General features: G+C 56.1%; 1 protein-coding gene across 6 annotated transcripts; it reads right to left on the bottom strand.

Moving 5' to 3' along the window:
• Positions 1-1,342: 1,342 nt before the first annotated feature.
• On the bottom strand, positions 1,343-14,373 carry EPS8L3 (EPS8 signaling adaptor L3). 6 transcript variants are annotated; one of them, XM_077905784.1, is made up of 20 exons: positions 14,243-14,373; positions 13,472-13,715; positions 10,856-10,914; positions 10,648-10,712; positions 9,134-9,292; positions 8,739-8,888; positions 8,562-8,617; positions 8,027-8,169; positions 7,830-7,945; positions 7,482-7,602; positions 7,330-7,391; positions 7,005-7,079; positions 6,520-6,668; positions 4,237-4,318; positions 3,950-3,984; positions 3,233-3,422; positions 2,914-3,042; positions 2,544-2,617; positions 1,943-2,075; positions 1,343-1,668 (listed from the first exon to the last, which is right to left on the bottom strand). In XM_077905784.1, exons 3-20 carry the CDS (start codon positions 10,884-10,886, stop codon positions 1,657-1,659), a joined length of 1,782 nt encoding a protein of 593 aa, XP_077761910.1. In that variant the 5' UTR covers positions 10,887-10,914; positions 13,472-13,715; positions 14,243-14,373; the 3' UTR covers positions 1,343-1,656. The 6 variants fall into 6 exon arrangements, with proteins under 6 accessions (XP_077761910.1, XP_077761912.1, XP_077761911.1 ...); XM_077905786.1 differs by having other exon boundaries at positions 3,233-3,332; positions 10,856-10,919; XM_077905785.1 differs by having other exon boundaries at positions 8,027-8,166; positions 10,856-10,919; positions 14,243-14,372.
• Positions 14,374-15,662: the final 1,289 nt, after the last annotated feature.

Below are 15,662 nucleotides of genomic sequence, written 5' to 3' on the forward strand. Positions count from 1 at the left end.
CTGAAGTCTTTTCCTGTGTCTAGGACCCTTCAGCTCTCTGAATCCCCAAAGGGCAGTGGGTTACTATCGTCTCTCCGCATCTAAGAAATTAACTTTGCTGGGTTGGCTCTGACCCTTGACAGTCAGATTCTAAGAGTCTCACCATTTATCTCTTTTGTGAAGAAAAGCTTTTACTTCCCTATTCAGCGTTACCAGCTAAGAGAGGTGATTTTTGGAGGCCAGGCACTCAAGGGAATGGCACAGGCAGTCCAAAAATAGGGTAATCTGGGGCCCAGACAGAAGAGATACTCAAGGGAACATCTTAAGAACCCTCCAGGGCCATTGATCCATAGGCACAACACTTCTCGGAGACAAAATCAATAAAAGTATAACCTCTGTTCTGTAGGGAGGAGAGTCTAGGGCAGCTTATGAAACTTGAAAAGGCTGTGGATACTAAATATTAGAAGCCACAAACAGTCCAAACTTCTCATTTCACCTTTGAGAAAATAGGGATTCAGACTGTGAAGTGACTTGCTATGGTTCCAACAGCCAGTTGGTGGACTGTCAACTTTTAGTCCAATGTTCCTTATGCTCTGCCACTAAAAGACAAGCTGAGGAGGGAGCTCATGGTTGGCTCCCCCAACAGGAGGGGACAACAGTTGCATTGAAAGTGAAAGTTGCAGGGGCCCCGGGGATGCGGGGTGGGGGGGTGGTGCTCAGTCAGTTAACCGGTTAAATGGTTAAACGTCTGCCTTTGGCTCAGGTCCTGATCCCAGGTCCTTGGATCCAGCCCCACATCAGGTTCCTGATCCGGCATCCAGCTCCCTGGCTGTGGGGAGCCTGCCTTTCCCCCTCCCTCAGCCTGCTTCTCTCCCTGCTTGTGCTCTTTGACTCTGTCCAATAAATAAATAAAATCTTTAGAAAACTAAAATAAAATAGGAAGTTGCCAAGTAGAGCCTAGAGCAGCTGACACACTTGCTAGTGCTTCTCTGGCTCATCAGCCAGTGTGATCCACACCAACTACTGTCAGCCTGAGTACTCTTTCCTCCTCTGAGGAGCTGTACCCTCAGCTGCTCTGGGTGCCTTGGGACATACTGGGAGAAGTGTGCACAGAAGGTAGAAGGTGGTGGGCATCACCTTATTTTAGAATTTGTTTATAAAGAGACTAAGGAGAGCTTGGGCCATTATTCTCAAATTCTCTCAGCTCCAGGTTTGCGGCGGGAATTCCCACTCACCTTCAAACAGTCTGGCCCAGTGGTGGGTGTGGGGCTACCACTGTTTCACAGCCAGCATCCCACTGCTTCCAGCCTCCCTGCCCTTGGCTCCCATCAGGCCCAGAAGAAGCCACTGGGAGGCACATGCCAAGCTCGCAGATGCTTTTACTGGGGAGGAGGGGGGCTGAATGAGAGTCCTGACAAATCAAGCACAAAGTGCTCCAGTCTTAGGAAAGACACACAATAAATAGGTGGTCACTGGGGAGGGCTCTCAACACAGCGAGAAGAGGCACCGTTTGTCTCAGCCTCCGGGCTTGCTCATCCTCTTTGCTGTGTGAGCTGGGGCGTGGGGTTCACTGCAAACTGGGGACGTGAGTGTGGATTTCTCAGGATGCCAAAAAGTATCAGATCTGCCATCCTGCTTGCGAGAGGGTCTTGGTCTCAGAGGTGTCTGGGTTGGTGCCTAAAGGCTCATCTGAGGAAAGAAAAGGATCGAGGTGAGGAAGGTGGCAGGCCAGGGATCCCCAGGGCTCACGTCAACACTCAGCTTGGAGCCTCATGGCAGGCTTGAGCACCCTGGCTGCGCGTGGGAAGTCGGGCCTCTGAGGGGACTGTCCTGTGCCCAGCACCCGCCACACTCGCTCCTAGCCCAGGGCTGGGCCTGCGGGCTTGTCCACCTGGCACTCTCCCTCCTACCCAGGGAGCATCCCACACTCCCTGTGAGGGTCAGGGCCACAGGGTGTCCTCACCCCCAACGTCCTTCTGACATTTTCTAACTGCGCCAGGACCCGTGGGGCCTCCTGTGGACACAGCATCTGGAGCTCCCCGGGTCTCATGCGAAGCAGCTGGCTCCCTGTGAGGAACCTGAGGCTCTTCACGGTGCTGGGAACAAAAACAGGAGGTGTCGGCAGGTGGAGTGGAGGGCGGGGGCCTGTGTGTTGGAGGCGTGTTACATTTTGGAGTATGAGGGGCTGTTGGGCTTGGGCGCTGGGGTTACAGAATTTGGGGAAAAGTGTATCTGGAGGTGACGGAGTAAGATACGCATGTTGGCTTAAACCGACTTCAGAACTCTTGGGTTTGAATAGAGGAATGCCCTGGAAGAGAATTTTGCGGCAGGAAGGGATGGTTGGCACCTGAAGTTCTTTCGGGCTTCCTGGAATCCTACTGTCCCCCCGAGGCAGAGGCTCCCCGTTCAGTGCTCTAGCACGCTCTCTCTAACTCAGCAGAGGGTGGCACCTGCGGGTCTCTTCTGTGCGGTGCATGTTCTGGGTGTTCTGGGGCTCCGGGCTGCCTCGGCTGTAACCTGACTCCCTCCCAAGTGCTCCCAGCACAGCAGGGCGGGACACTCACGTGGTGGAGAAGTTCTGTGCCTGTAGCCAGGCCGCCACCTCCTCAGGCGTCGAGCTAGGTCGAAGCACTGGAGCCTGGAACCAGGGGAGCCCGGGTAAGAGGCCGTCTCATCTCATTTCTACCCACGGTCCCCAACATCTGGGCCCTTTCTCTGGACTCCCATCAAATCACTTATCTCACTCTGCGGTTTGCTTGTCTGGTGGAGACAAGGCCTTGTTCTCTGCTCAGGCCCCAGGATAAACTTGGCACACAGGGAGCCTGTGATGATGCCGATTAAATAGAACCAAGACTATCTCCTCCACTTGTCATTGAATCCCTCCTGCTCCCACCCCCGGCCTGTAGCTTCTGGACGGTCTAGGCTGGATAGTACCCAAGAAGGCGACTGGCTCTGGTCCCCCGGGGCCCTCGACTGTAGGGGCTCTAGGATGTTGCTGGGAATGTAGCCACTCTGTCCTTTCTCATTCTTCACCAGCCACCACCGCTTGCTCTGGTCCAGGACCTGCCAAGAGTCCCTACTTCAGTCACCGGAGCCTCTATCCACGCCCAATCCCCAACATGGCTTTCTTCCTTCCTGCCCTTCCCCACCCTCCTTCTCTCTAGGCAGCCCCACACCCAGACCACCAATGCCAGGCTGCCTACAGCTCCCACCCACCACCACCTCTTTTTCTAGGCTCAAGCCCGAGTCTCACCTCCAGCACCTCTCCCTGGGCTACAGTCAGTTCCTGTGGGTTCCTGGCTTCAAACTCGTATAGGACTTGCATTTTCAGGGCTGGTTTCATGGGTCTGGAGCTGGAGGGCACGTGGTTGGGGTCCCCAGGTTGAGGGCCATGGTTGTGTGTCTCCTCTTGGGCAAGGTAGGAGGTGCTCCCTAATCCAGGGCTTCCCCCCCACCCCGACCATACACAGAGTCAGGAGGGCTGGAGAATGGAGTCTCAGAGACTGAGTCCCTGTCCCAGCCCCAGAGACCCAGAGATCTCCTGCCTGGAATCTGGTGGTGACCCTTCGGCTGCCACTGGGATTTAATGGCAGGTCAGTGTAAGGCAGGGCTTGGGGTGGGGGTTTCTGTAGGCAGGAGGGGGCTGAAATGTCACTGATTTCTGAAGACTCTGCTAGCAATGGACTCTTCTCTGTCTGAGCTCTCCTCTGAGTGCTTTATACCTGAGCTCTGGGAAATCAGAGGCATGGTAGGTCATATCACAGGAAGCAGGATGGGAGACTGGGAAGGTAAAAAACCACTTTTCGATTCAAGGTAGGGGTGAGGAGGTGCTGTACAGGCATGTGACTGGCCAAAAGTGAGCTCAGAGGGTCTCTGAGTTGTAGAATCCACAGATCCATAGGGTCAGTCTCACACACCCCCCCCCCCCCCCCCCCGCCATCATAGAGTCCTGACTAAGCCCAGGGCATACCGTAGAGAGGTAGAGCTCTGGTATCCCGAGGGTGCCTGGGGGGAAAGAGCAGAGAGAGCAAGAGCAGGGAGTCAGCCAGCCTGGTATGGGAGCTGGCGTATCAGACCACAGCCCCACTCACACATGCCTGCCTCACACGCCCTCCCTGCCTGCCCAGCTCGCAGATCTGGGACCTACCTGAACCCACCTACCACTTAGAGCTGTCATGTGACCATGGTGGACGGGGAGGGCAGAAAATAGCCAGAGCCCAGGGCTTTGAGCAGGGCTCTTTGCTAAGCATCCCTTACCTGGTTGGAGGGTTCTGGAAGCTGCCAACCATCATAGAATGTGGGTTGGTACGGTGGGGGCTCACTGCCTGTCCAGTTGGCCCTGGGGAGAGAACAAAGCTGAGTCCACTTGGTGCCAGGCTGTCGGATGTGGAGAGGGAGGAGATGGCAGGCCCTGGCCTCGACGTCTTACAAGGGAGGACATGGCCCGTGAGCAAAGATGAAAGGCCCCAGATACCCTTACTGGGGCACCCAGTTAAGCAGAATGCATGTGTCCGCGTGGGTCTCTAGAGCCCAGCCTCACCTCTGCGCGTGAGGTGAAGATGCATCCACTCCCTAAGAACACGTTGGACACTTTATTGCACAACCTGGGAGTTTGGATCGAAGGGATGGAAGCACAGAGTGGCAGTGCTGGAAGACCCTCCCGGGGCTCAGGCTGGGCTTTTCTGACCTGATTTTCACTTCTTGGCAGCAGCTCTCTTTCTTTTGAGTTAACTAATGGGTGGAACTCGGCTTGAGGTCACAGCAGCTGTTGTGGTTGACTCCGGAGTGGGGGCTGCTCCTGGCTCCCCAGCCTCCCGCCCTATCGCCCGCTGCACCCCTATTGCAGGAGGGGCAGTGCTGTTTGTGGCGTCCAGGCTTGTTCTGCTGGGAATCTTCTCCGCTTGCCTGTCCCAGGGAACCCCTGCTCACCTTGAGCAAGTTCCTTTCTTTCTTCACTGGGGCATTTCCTTCCTCTTGGATCACCCCAATTACTTTCCTCCCCCACTGTATCCCACATGCTTCCCATGAGTCTGTATTTCTAACTCTAGGGAGCCCCTTGAGAGCAGCAGCCTGAGTGTAGTGGGTGGGATATTGGAAGCAGCTAATAAATATCTATTCAACAGGAACGAAGAAATCATTCCGTTTCTGAACCTTTTTAATTGGTTCCCTTTCTTTACCTTAAAAATATGCTCAAGGGGGCACCTGGGGGGCTCAGTGGTTGGGCATCTGCCTTTGGCTCAGGGCGTACTCCCAGGGTCCTGGGATCGAGTCCCACATCAGGCCCCGTGGGGAGCCTGCTTCTCCCTCTGCCTGTGTCTCTGCCTCTCTCTGTCTCTCATGAATAAATAAAAAAAAATCTTTAATAATAATAATAATAAACTAGGACAGAAAAGAGAAGAGAAATTATCAGGGGCTGGGGAGAGGGAGGAATGGGTACAGAGTTCTGTTTAGTTCATTGTTTCATGGGTACAGAGTTTCTGTTTGGCATGATGAAAAAGGTTCTGAAGATGAACAGTAGAGACGGTTGCACAACGCTGAGAACGTACCTAACGCTGTGGAATTCTACTCTTTAAAATGGCAAATTTTATCTTATGCATGTTTTACCACAACAAAATAAATAGATTACATTGAACCATAATCCACATCTTCAGGTGGATTGGACAAAAATTATTTTAATGAGTCTGTACTGAGAAGAGCACCCTGGTAGGCAAGGGACTCGCTAGCCCAACTGGCTTATTTCCTGGTTGACTCCTCTCTCTCTTCCTAAAACCCTCTTCTCTCTTGGTTTTCATGCCTTTGCTTTTTGGTTGCTCCTTTGAACTCTCTGGAATTCCTCTTTGCCTCCTTGACCCTCTGCTCCCTTTGCTACCTACACGTGAAAGTGTCCCTTCCTATCCCGTGGGCTCAAGGGGGCCTCGCTGGTTAAGCGGGTCCTTGGGGCTCCCTCTGGAGTGCTCCACTTCTGTGCCCACTGCTCTCAGACAGAGTTCTGGGTCCCCCTGTACCTGGGGACCGTCTCACTGACACCTCAGCTCAGCCGACCCCCACTGGTCCACACCCCCCACCCCACCTCACTTGCTCCCCACAGCTCCCATCAGCCAGCTCAGCTGTGGCCTATCTCACCATCACACTGCGTGGAATATCTCTTTCTCCCTCAACCCTTTGACCGGTTGCCAAGTCTTACTGATGTTACATCGGCATCTCTTATGTCAGTAATTCTTAAATTCTGGCTGGAGTGAGACAATGTTTTCACTTTGTCCTTGACCAAAATGTGAACATTTCTCATAGCAGGCAGCCAACTCTACTTTCTTGGAAAGAGCTGTCCTTTTTTTCCTTCAGTGGTGAGTGATGGTGACTGGTGGGGTTTTTAATTAAAAAAATGTTTTTTAATTGTTTGTACTTAGTCTAATAAAAAGTTGGGAACTCCACGGAGAGGTCCCCCCGAAATTTGTTTTGAGATATTTCTGGTCTGTGACAACAACAGAGCCTACCATCTCTAATGTCCTGACCCAGGGCAGTTCAGGCCTTGTCCTCACTCACCGGCTGGTGGTCCAGGCCGCACCCAGTCTCTTCCAGAAGTTGCTCTCAGCCGGGCTGAGACAGGACTGCAGCAGGTCGATGGCTTTGGGGGTGAGGAGGGGTGAAATCACTCGGGCTGCTAGACCAGGCTCAGGGCACTGGGCCAGGATCTAGGGGAGGGAATGCAAGGCGTCAGGCAGCCTAGGTCTCCCAGGGCCAAACAGGAGTGGGAAGGGGCCCGGAATTCCGAGCTTCCAACTCTTGTAATGCCACATTCCTGTCTCCCTCAGATCCCTGGGGTCCTCGGACCAACCCCAGCCCCTCTAGTCTGTTGAGAGGTGCTGTAGACAGCAAGGATGGTGTCTTGGGGTCAATGAGGAGGCTGTATTGTGATGAGCAAGGGGCAGACCCCACAACCTTCCCTGTCCCCTGCCTTCCACCCTGGCCTCTGCTCCATCTTCACTCCAGCCTGTCCCTCTTCATCACCCTCTCGACCCCAAACTCACAGAGTCTAGAAGTTGGAAGAGGATGTGCACAAATTCGGGAGCGTTCTTCTCCTGCAGCCAGATGGCCAGCTTGCCCTGGGGACACAGGGCATTATGTGCTACTACCCATCATTCTTCCCCACCTTCACCAGGACCCCAGGACCCTATAATTGTTCAGGGCCTTGGCTGGGAGCCTGGAGATCTCCAAAAGTGCTTAGTGGAGGAGGGGAGGTTCCAGGGGGAGAAGCTGGAGAAGAAAAGGACTTGGGGTTCTAGGAGACCAGAGAGGAAGCGGTGGCTGGGGAGGGGTGAGGGGAAGACTGTGAACTGGTGAGGAGTCACATACTAGGAGGTTGAAGCTGTACTTGATCTTCTGGAAGCAATCAATGTACTGTGCCTGTGTCATTCCTATAGGGGAGGGGGACAGTGGGGGGTTGTTCATCATCCCAAGACCACACCCCCACATCCTCCCCCTCCCCCCCAGCCCTCAGCACTCACCCCACTGATCCTTGCCTTTTTTCTTCCCTAGTTTCTTCTTCTTATGACTGCTCTTTGCCTGGGCCTCCTTCAGCTTGCCCACAAACAGCTCGATATCCCTAAGGACGTGGCTTAGTATCTCCTGGACCCCAAACAACCCGTGCCCTTGAGTGGGCAGTTGGGTCCACCCTGGAACTCCCAACCCTGCCCCCGACCCTTCCCTACCTCCAGCCAGAGCCTCAGGCCCAGCCCAGGGTCTGACCAAGCCTCCCTGTCCCTCCTCAGTCCCGGGCCTGCCTTGGCCATCCTGGGACCCGGTCTTCCCTTGGGCTGGAAAGCTTCAGCCAGCTTAGGATGATCTACAGTTACCTCATCCCTCTCTGGGCTCTCGGGAGATGGGGTCCGCCTTGGAGGAGGCAAAGTGAGGGTGCTTGATTCTTGGGTACTGGAGTTGCGTAGCAGGGGCCTTGGGGATGGCGGTGTACCTACAATGTAGGGGGACCATGAGCCTTTCTGATCTTTGATTCAAACCTTCCTTTCCACCTGCCCTCGTGCCCCAAACTTACTGTGCTCTGGGGTCATCCAGTAGGACTGCTCTGGAGGGAGCCCCTGCTCTGGTGGGGGTACTTGCTCCTTAGAGAATGACCTCTCTGGAGAAGGCCCCCTCCATCTGTCTTGGCTGGGGTGACGGGCTCTAGAGTGGGGTCTGCTGAGCACATGATGGGGACACAGCTTTGACAGGGTTCTTGGGACAGAGGCTCTGCCCCAGATCAAAGGGTATTACCATCCCTCTCTAGAAGATCCACCTGCCCTGCTCCCTGGTCTCCATCTGGACTCCACCCCACCGCATGTGCCTGCCCTGTAGGCCCTCTCAGTCCGATATTAGTTTCCAGGGACAGTCTCCAGTGTTCCCTGGGCCTGGCCCCCGCTCCTCCCCCACGCTCATCTGCACCCTAGCCCCAGGCTGGTCCCTCCCCAGTTCCAGGCCCAGGTTGGTTGGGTCACATGCTTCTGGGCTCCCCCAGAAGTGGGGCCAGGGCCTTGCCCACCCAGGCCCCAGGTCAGAGGTCCTGCAGGTGGGCTGGGGCAGAGACTGCCTACCTTTGCTGTTGCTCCTCCTCCAGGGCCTTCTTCAGGCTGTTCCTTAGCTGCTCTGCCTGGAGGAAGCAGGAGTCAGGCAGGCTGTGTGTGTGTTTATGTTGGGGGGTGAGGGATGTTAGGGGGAAGTGATGGGCGTTGGACCCTCTCTCGCTCCCAGCCCTACCCCTAGTCACTCACCCTCACTTCCTGGCAGTGGAAGAGCAGAGTGCTGGTGGCTGGCAGGCTGGACTCCTGCACCGTGATGGACAGGATAGCGTTGTAGGAGCCGATGCTGAGCACCACGTCCATGGCCTGGATGCTGTCCAGGCGGTAAGAGTCCAGCTCCTCCTGCGCCACACAGAGTTTGGCGGTGAGGTCCCTGAGAGTCATGGTGGCTCCTCATGGCCTCGGGCAGGGGTGTCACCTTCTCTGACCCAGTGCCTCTGTCTCCCCTCTCTTCCTAGGCCTGAATGTGTATTGTATACTGGGACAGGCTGTTCTTTGGGGCAGGGAGGGTGAAGCCCATGCCAGGTGCTTGCTTTTCTACACCCCACGTTAGCTGTTATCCATTGCCAAGTTCAGGGGGGGCTGACCTTCGTCTCGATGTCCAGCAGTTGGAACCAGCCGTCTCTGACCTGCAGGAACAGGTCCTGACTCCACACCCGGCCCTGAGCATCCATCTCCTGCAGCTTCTTCAGCGCATCCTTGGGTTCTTGGATCTTCTGAGATCCTAGCTTACATGTCATTAGGTGCTGAGGGGAAAGGAGGTTTGGATCAGGGGCCCACAGGTGGTGGCGGGATGGGGTAGGGGTGGGGGGAAAAGCAGCAGAGGGGGAAGGCACGTTCTTAGCCTTGTTGCTCAGGAGGTCCCAGGCCATCCCCACACAGCAGCCTTTCTGGGCCAGTGGGAGGGCTGGAAGCAGTTGGGCTGGGATAGAGCCCTGGAGGCAGAGTCTGATGAGCTGCACTAGAGGGTTTAGAACCCTGGAGGAAGGATGTCATGGCCCTTAACAGTCCAGGTCACTAGACAGGGCTGGATGGTGGTAGATGTGGGTTCTAATAACCCAACAAATGGTCTGAACTCCTCTGGGCGGGATATAGGACCCTCCAATTCTGTCCCTGGCTGCCTTTGCCCCCTTTGGGAATCTACCACCCCAGCCTGGTCCTTCTCTTCTCTGACTCAGCACTCCTGCCTCCTTGCCTTTGCTCATGCTGTTCCCTATACCCTGAATGCTTTTCCCACTTCTGCTAGTCTGTCCCTTCCCAGTCTCCCAGGAAGATCCAGAACCCCCTGCCCCTGATTCTTGCCCGATGAGGTCCACGGTCATCTCGGTCTTGCTCAGAGCCTTGCCCGCTGCTAGTCCCATCGCCCTGGCAGGTTTTTGCTGTTATTCTCCTTCCTTGAGAAGACCCTTCCCTCTTCCCATCCAAACTCCACCCCCACACACCACAGTCCCCCTTGCCCCCCCTCCAGGCCCTTGTTGGGGGGCTCCCATTGTCTCCTGCTCCTTGATCCCCTGCCCTGCTCTCAGCCCAGCCCTCAGTGCCTCTCTGGGAGTTCACGCTGCTTACATATTCAGGGGCCCCTGATCTCATGAGCAAATGCCTGGCATCCTGGACACATCTCCTCCTGACCTCACCTGCCAGGCCTAAACGGAGCCGGCTCCCACGCCCACCTCTACCGCGAGGCCCAGGACTCCTGGCCCCAAGCCGGCTGCCTGGAGGAGCCTGGCCTCCGCTGCCCCGTGAGCCTCCAGACCACTGGCCCTGTGTCCTCCTCTGCTTCTTCTCCCTGAGAGCCTGGATCGGCTGCTGCCCAGGGCTGGTGTCTACCCTGGATGTGCCAGCCTGATCAGGTGTCTGCTCTTCCCCACAACACCCTTCCGGCCTGTGCTTCCCCTGGGGTGTCAGCAGCCCTTTGGGCAACCAGAGCTCGCGGTGTTGTCTGCCCAGGCAGGGCCAGAGCCTTCATTCCAGCCCCCAAGCGGCCCCGTGCCTGCCCTGGGAACTCAAGCCCAGACACCTCTGAGACAGTGGTCTGTTCAAGTGCTTGCAGGGAAGGTTATCCTCACACGTTCCTTCCTCCTGCCATGCTGGACCCACTCACCTCCACCCTGTGCTGCAGACAGGTGGGCTCGGAGGAGATGTTCTGCAAGTACTCCTTCCGCTGCACTGTAGGGGTGCGGAGCAAGGGGATGGAGACAGAACAGGCCGGGGAGACACAATTACAGGGGGTGGTCAGCGAGGGGAGGGAGATGCCCGTTGGCAAGGGGTTCAGGAAGGGAAGGGGAGAGGGGACCAGAAGGGGAGCTTACGGTAAATGGCTCTGCTGCTGGGCCGGGACATGTTGGCACTGTTAGATGACTCTGAGAATCTACACTGAACCAAAGAGACAGCCATCAGGGCTGGGGAGAAAAATACCAGGACAGACCCTGGCAGGAGAACTGCTCTTGCAGCTCATCACTCACCCAGGCCGGAGGCTTGGGCCAGACTCTGACTTGGGGCCTCCAGGATCAAACCCAAACCTGGCTCCAGGGGCCTTTCTGGAACCATATTCAGCCTTGCCTTCCTCTGAGGAGCCCCATTTTGGCTGGGCCTGGGAGGCCTCAAGGCAGGCTCCTGGCCTCCTTTATTTTATTATTATTTGTTCAGTAAAGCCCATTCCTGTGGACTTAGGAAAGTTCTGTGGACAGGCACCTGGAAACATCCTGTCTTGGGCCTGGATGTGAAGATGCCTCGCTTCTGGAGGAAAAGTGTCAGGTACAACAGCCTTTCTTGCCAAAGCAAACCTTTTGTCCAAGCCTGTTTCAGTTCTGCAAATTGGGAGGAGGTCCATGTTGCCTCTTAAGCTGCAGACCTACCCAGGAGGGGTGTGTGTTGTGTGTGTGTATCTGTTTGCATGCACGTGTTAATGCATGTTTATGATGTGGCTCTATAGGGTTTGTCAATGATCTACACTTCCCTGAATGTCTTATCAAGACTCCTGTCTCTTCATCTGTCCATACACTGAACCCTCTGTTCAGAGCCCTTTTCTACCCAGCCCTTTATTTTATTTTTTTAAAGGTTCTATTTATTTATTTGAGAAAGAGAGAGAGAGAGAGAGAGAGAGAGAATGAGAGCACACAAGCAGGGGGAGTGGCAAGCAGAGGAAGAAGGAGAAGCAGGCTTCCCACTGTGCAGGGAGCCTGATGTGGGGCTCGATCCCAGGGCTCTGGAATTATGACCTGAGCTGAAGGCAAACACCTAACTGACTGAGCCACCCAGGTCCCCCTTGCCCAGCCTTTTTTAAAGTTTTATTATTTTTAAAAGATTTTATTTATTTATTTATGAGAGACACAGAGAAAGGCAGAGACATAGGCAGAGGGAGAAGCAGGCTCCCTGAGGGGAGCCTGATGTAGGACTTGATCCCGGGACCCTGGGATCATGACCTGAGTCAAAGGTAGATGCTCAATCACTGAGCCACCCAGGTGCCCCTTACCCAGCTCTTTAAATCCAGCTCAAGGATCACCTCTTCAGTGAAGCCCCCCCTTGACCACCACACTCTCCCCTGCCCAGAGTGCCTTCCTGATGCTACACCCAGCCTTGTAGTTTTATCTCTAACAAAGATAGCCCCTCTGGTTAGCGTGTGAGCCTGGGGCTGTGCCCCTTACAAACATCCTATTTAATTTTCACTACCATTGCTCGTACTTCTTTGGCTCTACACGTTGAACACTGTTCTATGGACTTCACCCTCATCAGCTCATTTAATCCTCAAAACAACCTCACCCAGTGGGTGCTGTTATTGCTCCATTAACCAGATGGGGCCTCTGAGGCTCAAAGAGGGTAACAAGCCTGAGGTCACCGGAGAGGATTTCCTGGAAAATGAGCCTAGCCCAGTCTGGCTGCAAACCCCATGCTTTAATTGTGTATATATGTCTCTGTTACGGGGCTGCAACATGCTAAGGACAGACTTGTCTTGCTACCACTGTCTCCCCAGTGCCTTCCCGGCACAGGGTGTGTGTGTGTGTGTATGTGTGTGTCCAGAATGCACACACATGTTGAAATGGAATGGAGGTAAGTGCAGTGCGTGTACAGGTGCAGGGTGGGGTGGGAGTGACTTGAACATGTGAGTCAGGGGGTAAGTGTCATTTGAATGACGTGTGTATGCTTCATGAATAGGGTGTCAAGTTTGTGGGTGCCATGCATCCCCATGATGTGCCTGCGTCATACAGAAACCCTGAAATAGCCCGGGCAAAGTGTAAGAAGGCAGCCCACACCCATTTATTAGGACTGTTATGAAAATAACAGTGGGTCTGATAAGATGAGTCAGTGATGAGGAGATCAGTTGCTAGGAAACAACTGAGGGATTGTGGAGGAGATGGTTAGCTCTATTTTCCTTGTTTGGGAGCTTGAATTAAGGGGAATTTGGCTCTGTCCCCTCCAAGGGGAGGAGGATGCTGGAAGCCTGCTCCTCCCTACTCTACCCCCCCAGGCTGCAACACTTCCTGCTTCTAGATCCGGAAGAGAAAGAAGAGAAAATGAACTCTGCCTTGGTTGGCCCTACTGCCCTCCCCCATGCCAGCATGATTCCTGTGGGTACGTCCAGGGAACTGTCAAGATCCCAAACAGCAGGAGAGGGGAGGCGGCTGGCTTTGGCCTGCCTTGCCCTTGGGGGAGTAGAGCTGTGGCAGGCTGGTTTCCCAGATGTATCCTCTGAACTTAGGGGCTTGGAGCAGGGAAGGGGTGTCTGCATCGCAGACACTGGGAGAAGGAGCCCAGAGTTGCTTCTGGAGCCCTGGCTCCCCCTCCCCTGCTTCCTAGCCAGCTAGCTGCAGCCAAGTGCCAAGCCTTGCTGGGGCATGCTCTTCCCGGCAGGGAATGCGCTGGAGACCTGGGCCTGGGATCACCTGCAGCTGGCGGAGCCCCGATTTTCCTGTGGGCCAGGCCCTTACCTGTGTTCCAGAGGCGCTTGTCCCCCTGAGGGGGCCGGTGCTTGAGCTGGTGGTCTGGTGCTGGGGGTGGGAAGGCAGCGCTTCTCTGTTAGCGGCTGTGAACAGGGGCCCTTGAGCCGTGGGCCCTGGGGAGCAGGCGGGCCTTATGATGATGAGGCCACGAGGCAGCCACACCTGTGCTCTTTGGACTCCGGTGGGCGTGGAGGCTTCGGAGGCCACCACCCGCTCAGCAAGGAAGCTGGACCTGTGGCAGCGCCAGGCTTAGCCAGGGACCCTGCTGCGCAGCCTCCTCCTCTGCCTTCCTCCAGCTTAGGGCGTGGCCTCTCCTCCCTCTGCCGCCTGGTGCCCCCTCTGAGGCCCCAGGTCCACATCAGGCACTAGGCTGGGGCCGAAAGGAGAGGACTGTCTTGGCCCAGGGAGGTCTGGCTTCTGTGGTCCGGGGACAGGTGGCTAGAGGTGGACCCCAGGCTTTGGGGAGGCCATGGACTGGCACGTGTGCCCGAGCGGGTGTAGTGCAGCACGTGTGGATGCATGATTACGTGTGCCCAGTGGTGCCTGTGAGCAGGACCTGGATCTCGGAAAAGCAGATGGGGACCAGGGGCTGGGACCACCACGGGCATTACAGAGGGTGGAGACTCTTCCTGGCAGGGCCACACCATTCTGTCCTTTCTTGTCTCCTCCCACCCCGCAGGGGACCTGTCAGCCCCAGTTCTTGTGCCCCACTCACTTTCCTTCCCCACTGCCCTATGCCCTCGGACCTCTGCTCCATACCTGGCGGGCTTCGAGAAAGATGAGAGACCGGAGGTTGCCTTTGTCCCTGTTCATGTCCCAGTCCCTCTGCTTCCTTTTACTTAAAAAACTTCTTTGGCACCCAGGCTGGGCTGGGCAGCCTGCCCTCTGGGAGCTTGAAGTCCAAGGGGGTCATGGAAACAGATCAAAGGGAACAAGGCAGCAGGGGAGAGGAGAGGAGAGGAGGGGAGGGGAGGGGAGGGGAGGGGAGGGGAGGGGAGGGGAGGGGAGTCCAATTTGGTGGCAGATCTCCTGGGCGGAGGTCAGGACCTGCTAGGTGTTAGGATCCACGGGGAGGCCCGTGGTCTGGGAGCGGGGCCTGCGTCTGCACGTCCATCCTCGGCTTCCTGGGGCCATCCTGGGAGGTCTTGGTTGACTCCCAGCCCCCGGCCCAGCCACCACTGCCCTTGAGGGTCTGGAGGCCAGGGTTTGCATCCTGGCCACGGCCAGCCCCCCTGCGAGAGTCTGTAGGGCTGCCAGCTTTAGAGGCCCAGGGATGAGGTGCCTGCTGGGCCAGCCTCTAGCCATGGCCTCCCAGGGGGCCTCTTGCTTCTCACTTCTTTCCCGATAGGACAGCCTGTCACCTTGCCTCCTCCAGTCCCAGCCTAACTTCATCAAGGCTGTGGGCACATTCCACCTCTGGCTCAGGCCGGGGGCCCACCTAAGCCTGTGCTCCTACCCAGCTCAGGACAGGCCGTAGGCCTCCCCTGACATCAGCACAAGCACAGTGGGCTCTCGCACAGCAGACAGTGGGCGGGGGGGGGGGGGGGGGGGGGCACAGCCCACTGCAGAGATGCACGTGAACCTCAGGGCAGAAAGATACGGAGCAGCCCTTGGCACGATGGGCTCTTGCACTCCACAGTCCCTGTAGGGGTGCCCTTGGGAGCAGCAAGGCTGTCCTCAGACAGGAGCCCTTTGTGCCCTGGGGGGTGGGGGCTGGACTCAGGGATTCTTCCGGGCCGGACATTGTGGACACCCGCCAGGGTGGAGCCACTCCAGGGAAGAGGGGGCATTAGGAGGGATGGAGAGGCCAGGCCACACACCCCTGGGGATGTGGGGGCCGTAACTGAGGATTCTACACAGAGAAAGCTCCCGGTGCCAAAGTAGTTCTTTATTTTTTTCTTTTCTTTTCTTTTTTTAAGATTGTATTTATTTATTCTTGAGAGACACACACACACACACAGAGGCAGAGACACAGGCAGAGGGAGAAGCAGGCTCCATGCAGGGAGCCTGATGTGGGACTCAATCCCAGGACCGGGATCACACCCTGGGCCGAAGGCAGGCGCTCAACCGTGAGCCACCTGGGCATCCCACAAAGTAAGTGCTTTAGCGAAGCAATCCTGGCTGGGGCATCGAGAGCTGGGACTCAAAGGGCATCTCCTTGAACTGTGAGGCTACGTGG

Source organism: Canis aureus, chromosome 8, assembly GCF_053574225.1.
Source record: "Canis aureus isolate CA01 chromosome 8, VMU_Caureus_v.1.0, whole genome shotgun sequence".
NCBI classification, from domain to species: Eukaryota; Metazoa; Chordata; class Mammalia; order Carnivora; family Canidae; genus Canis; species Canis aureus.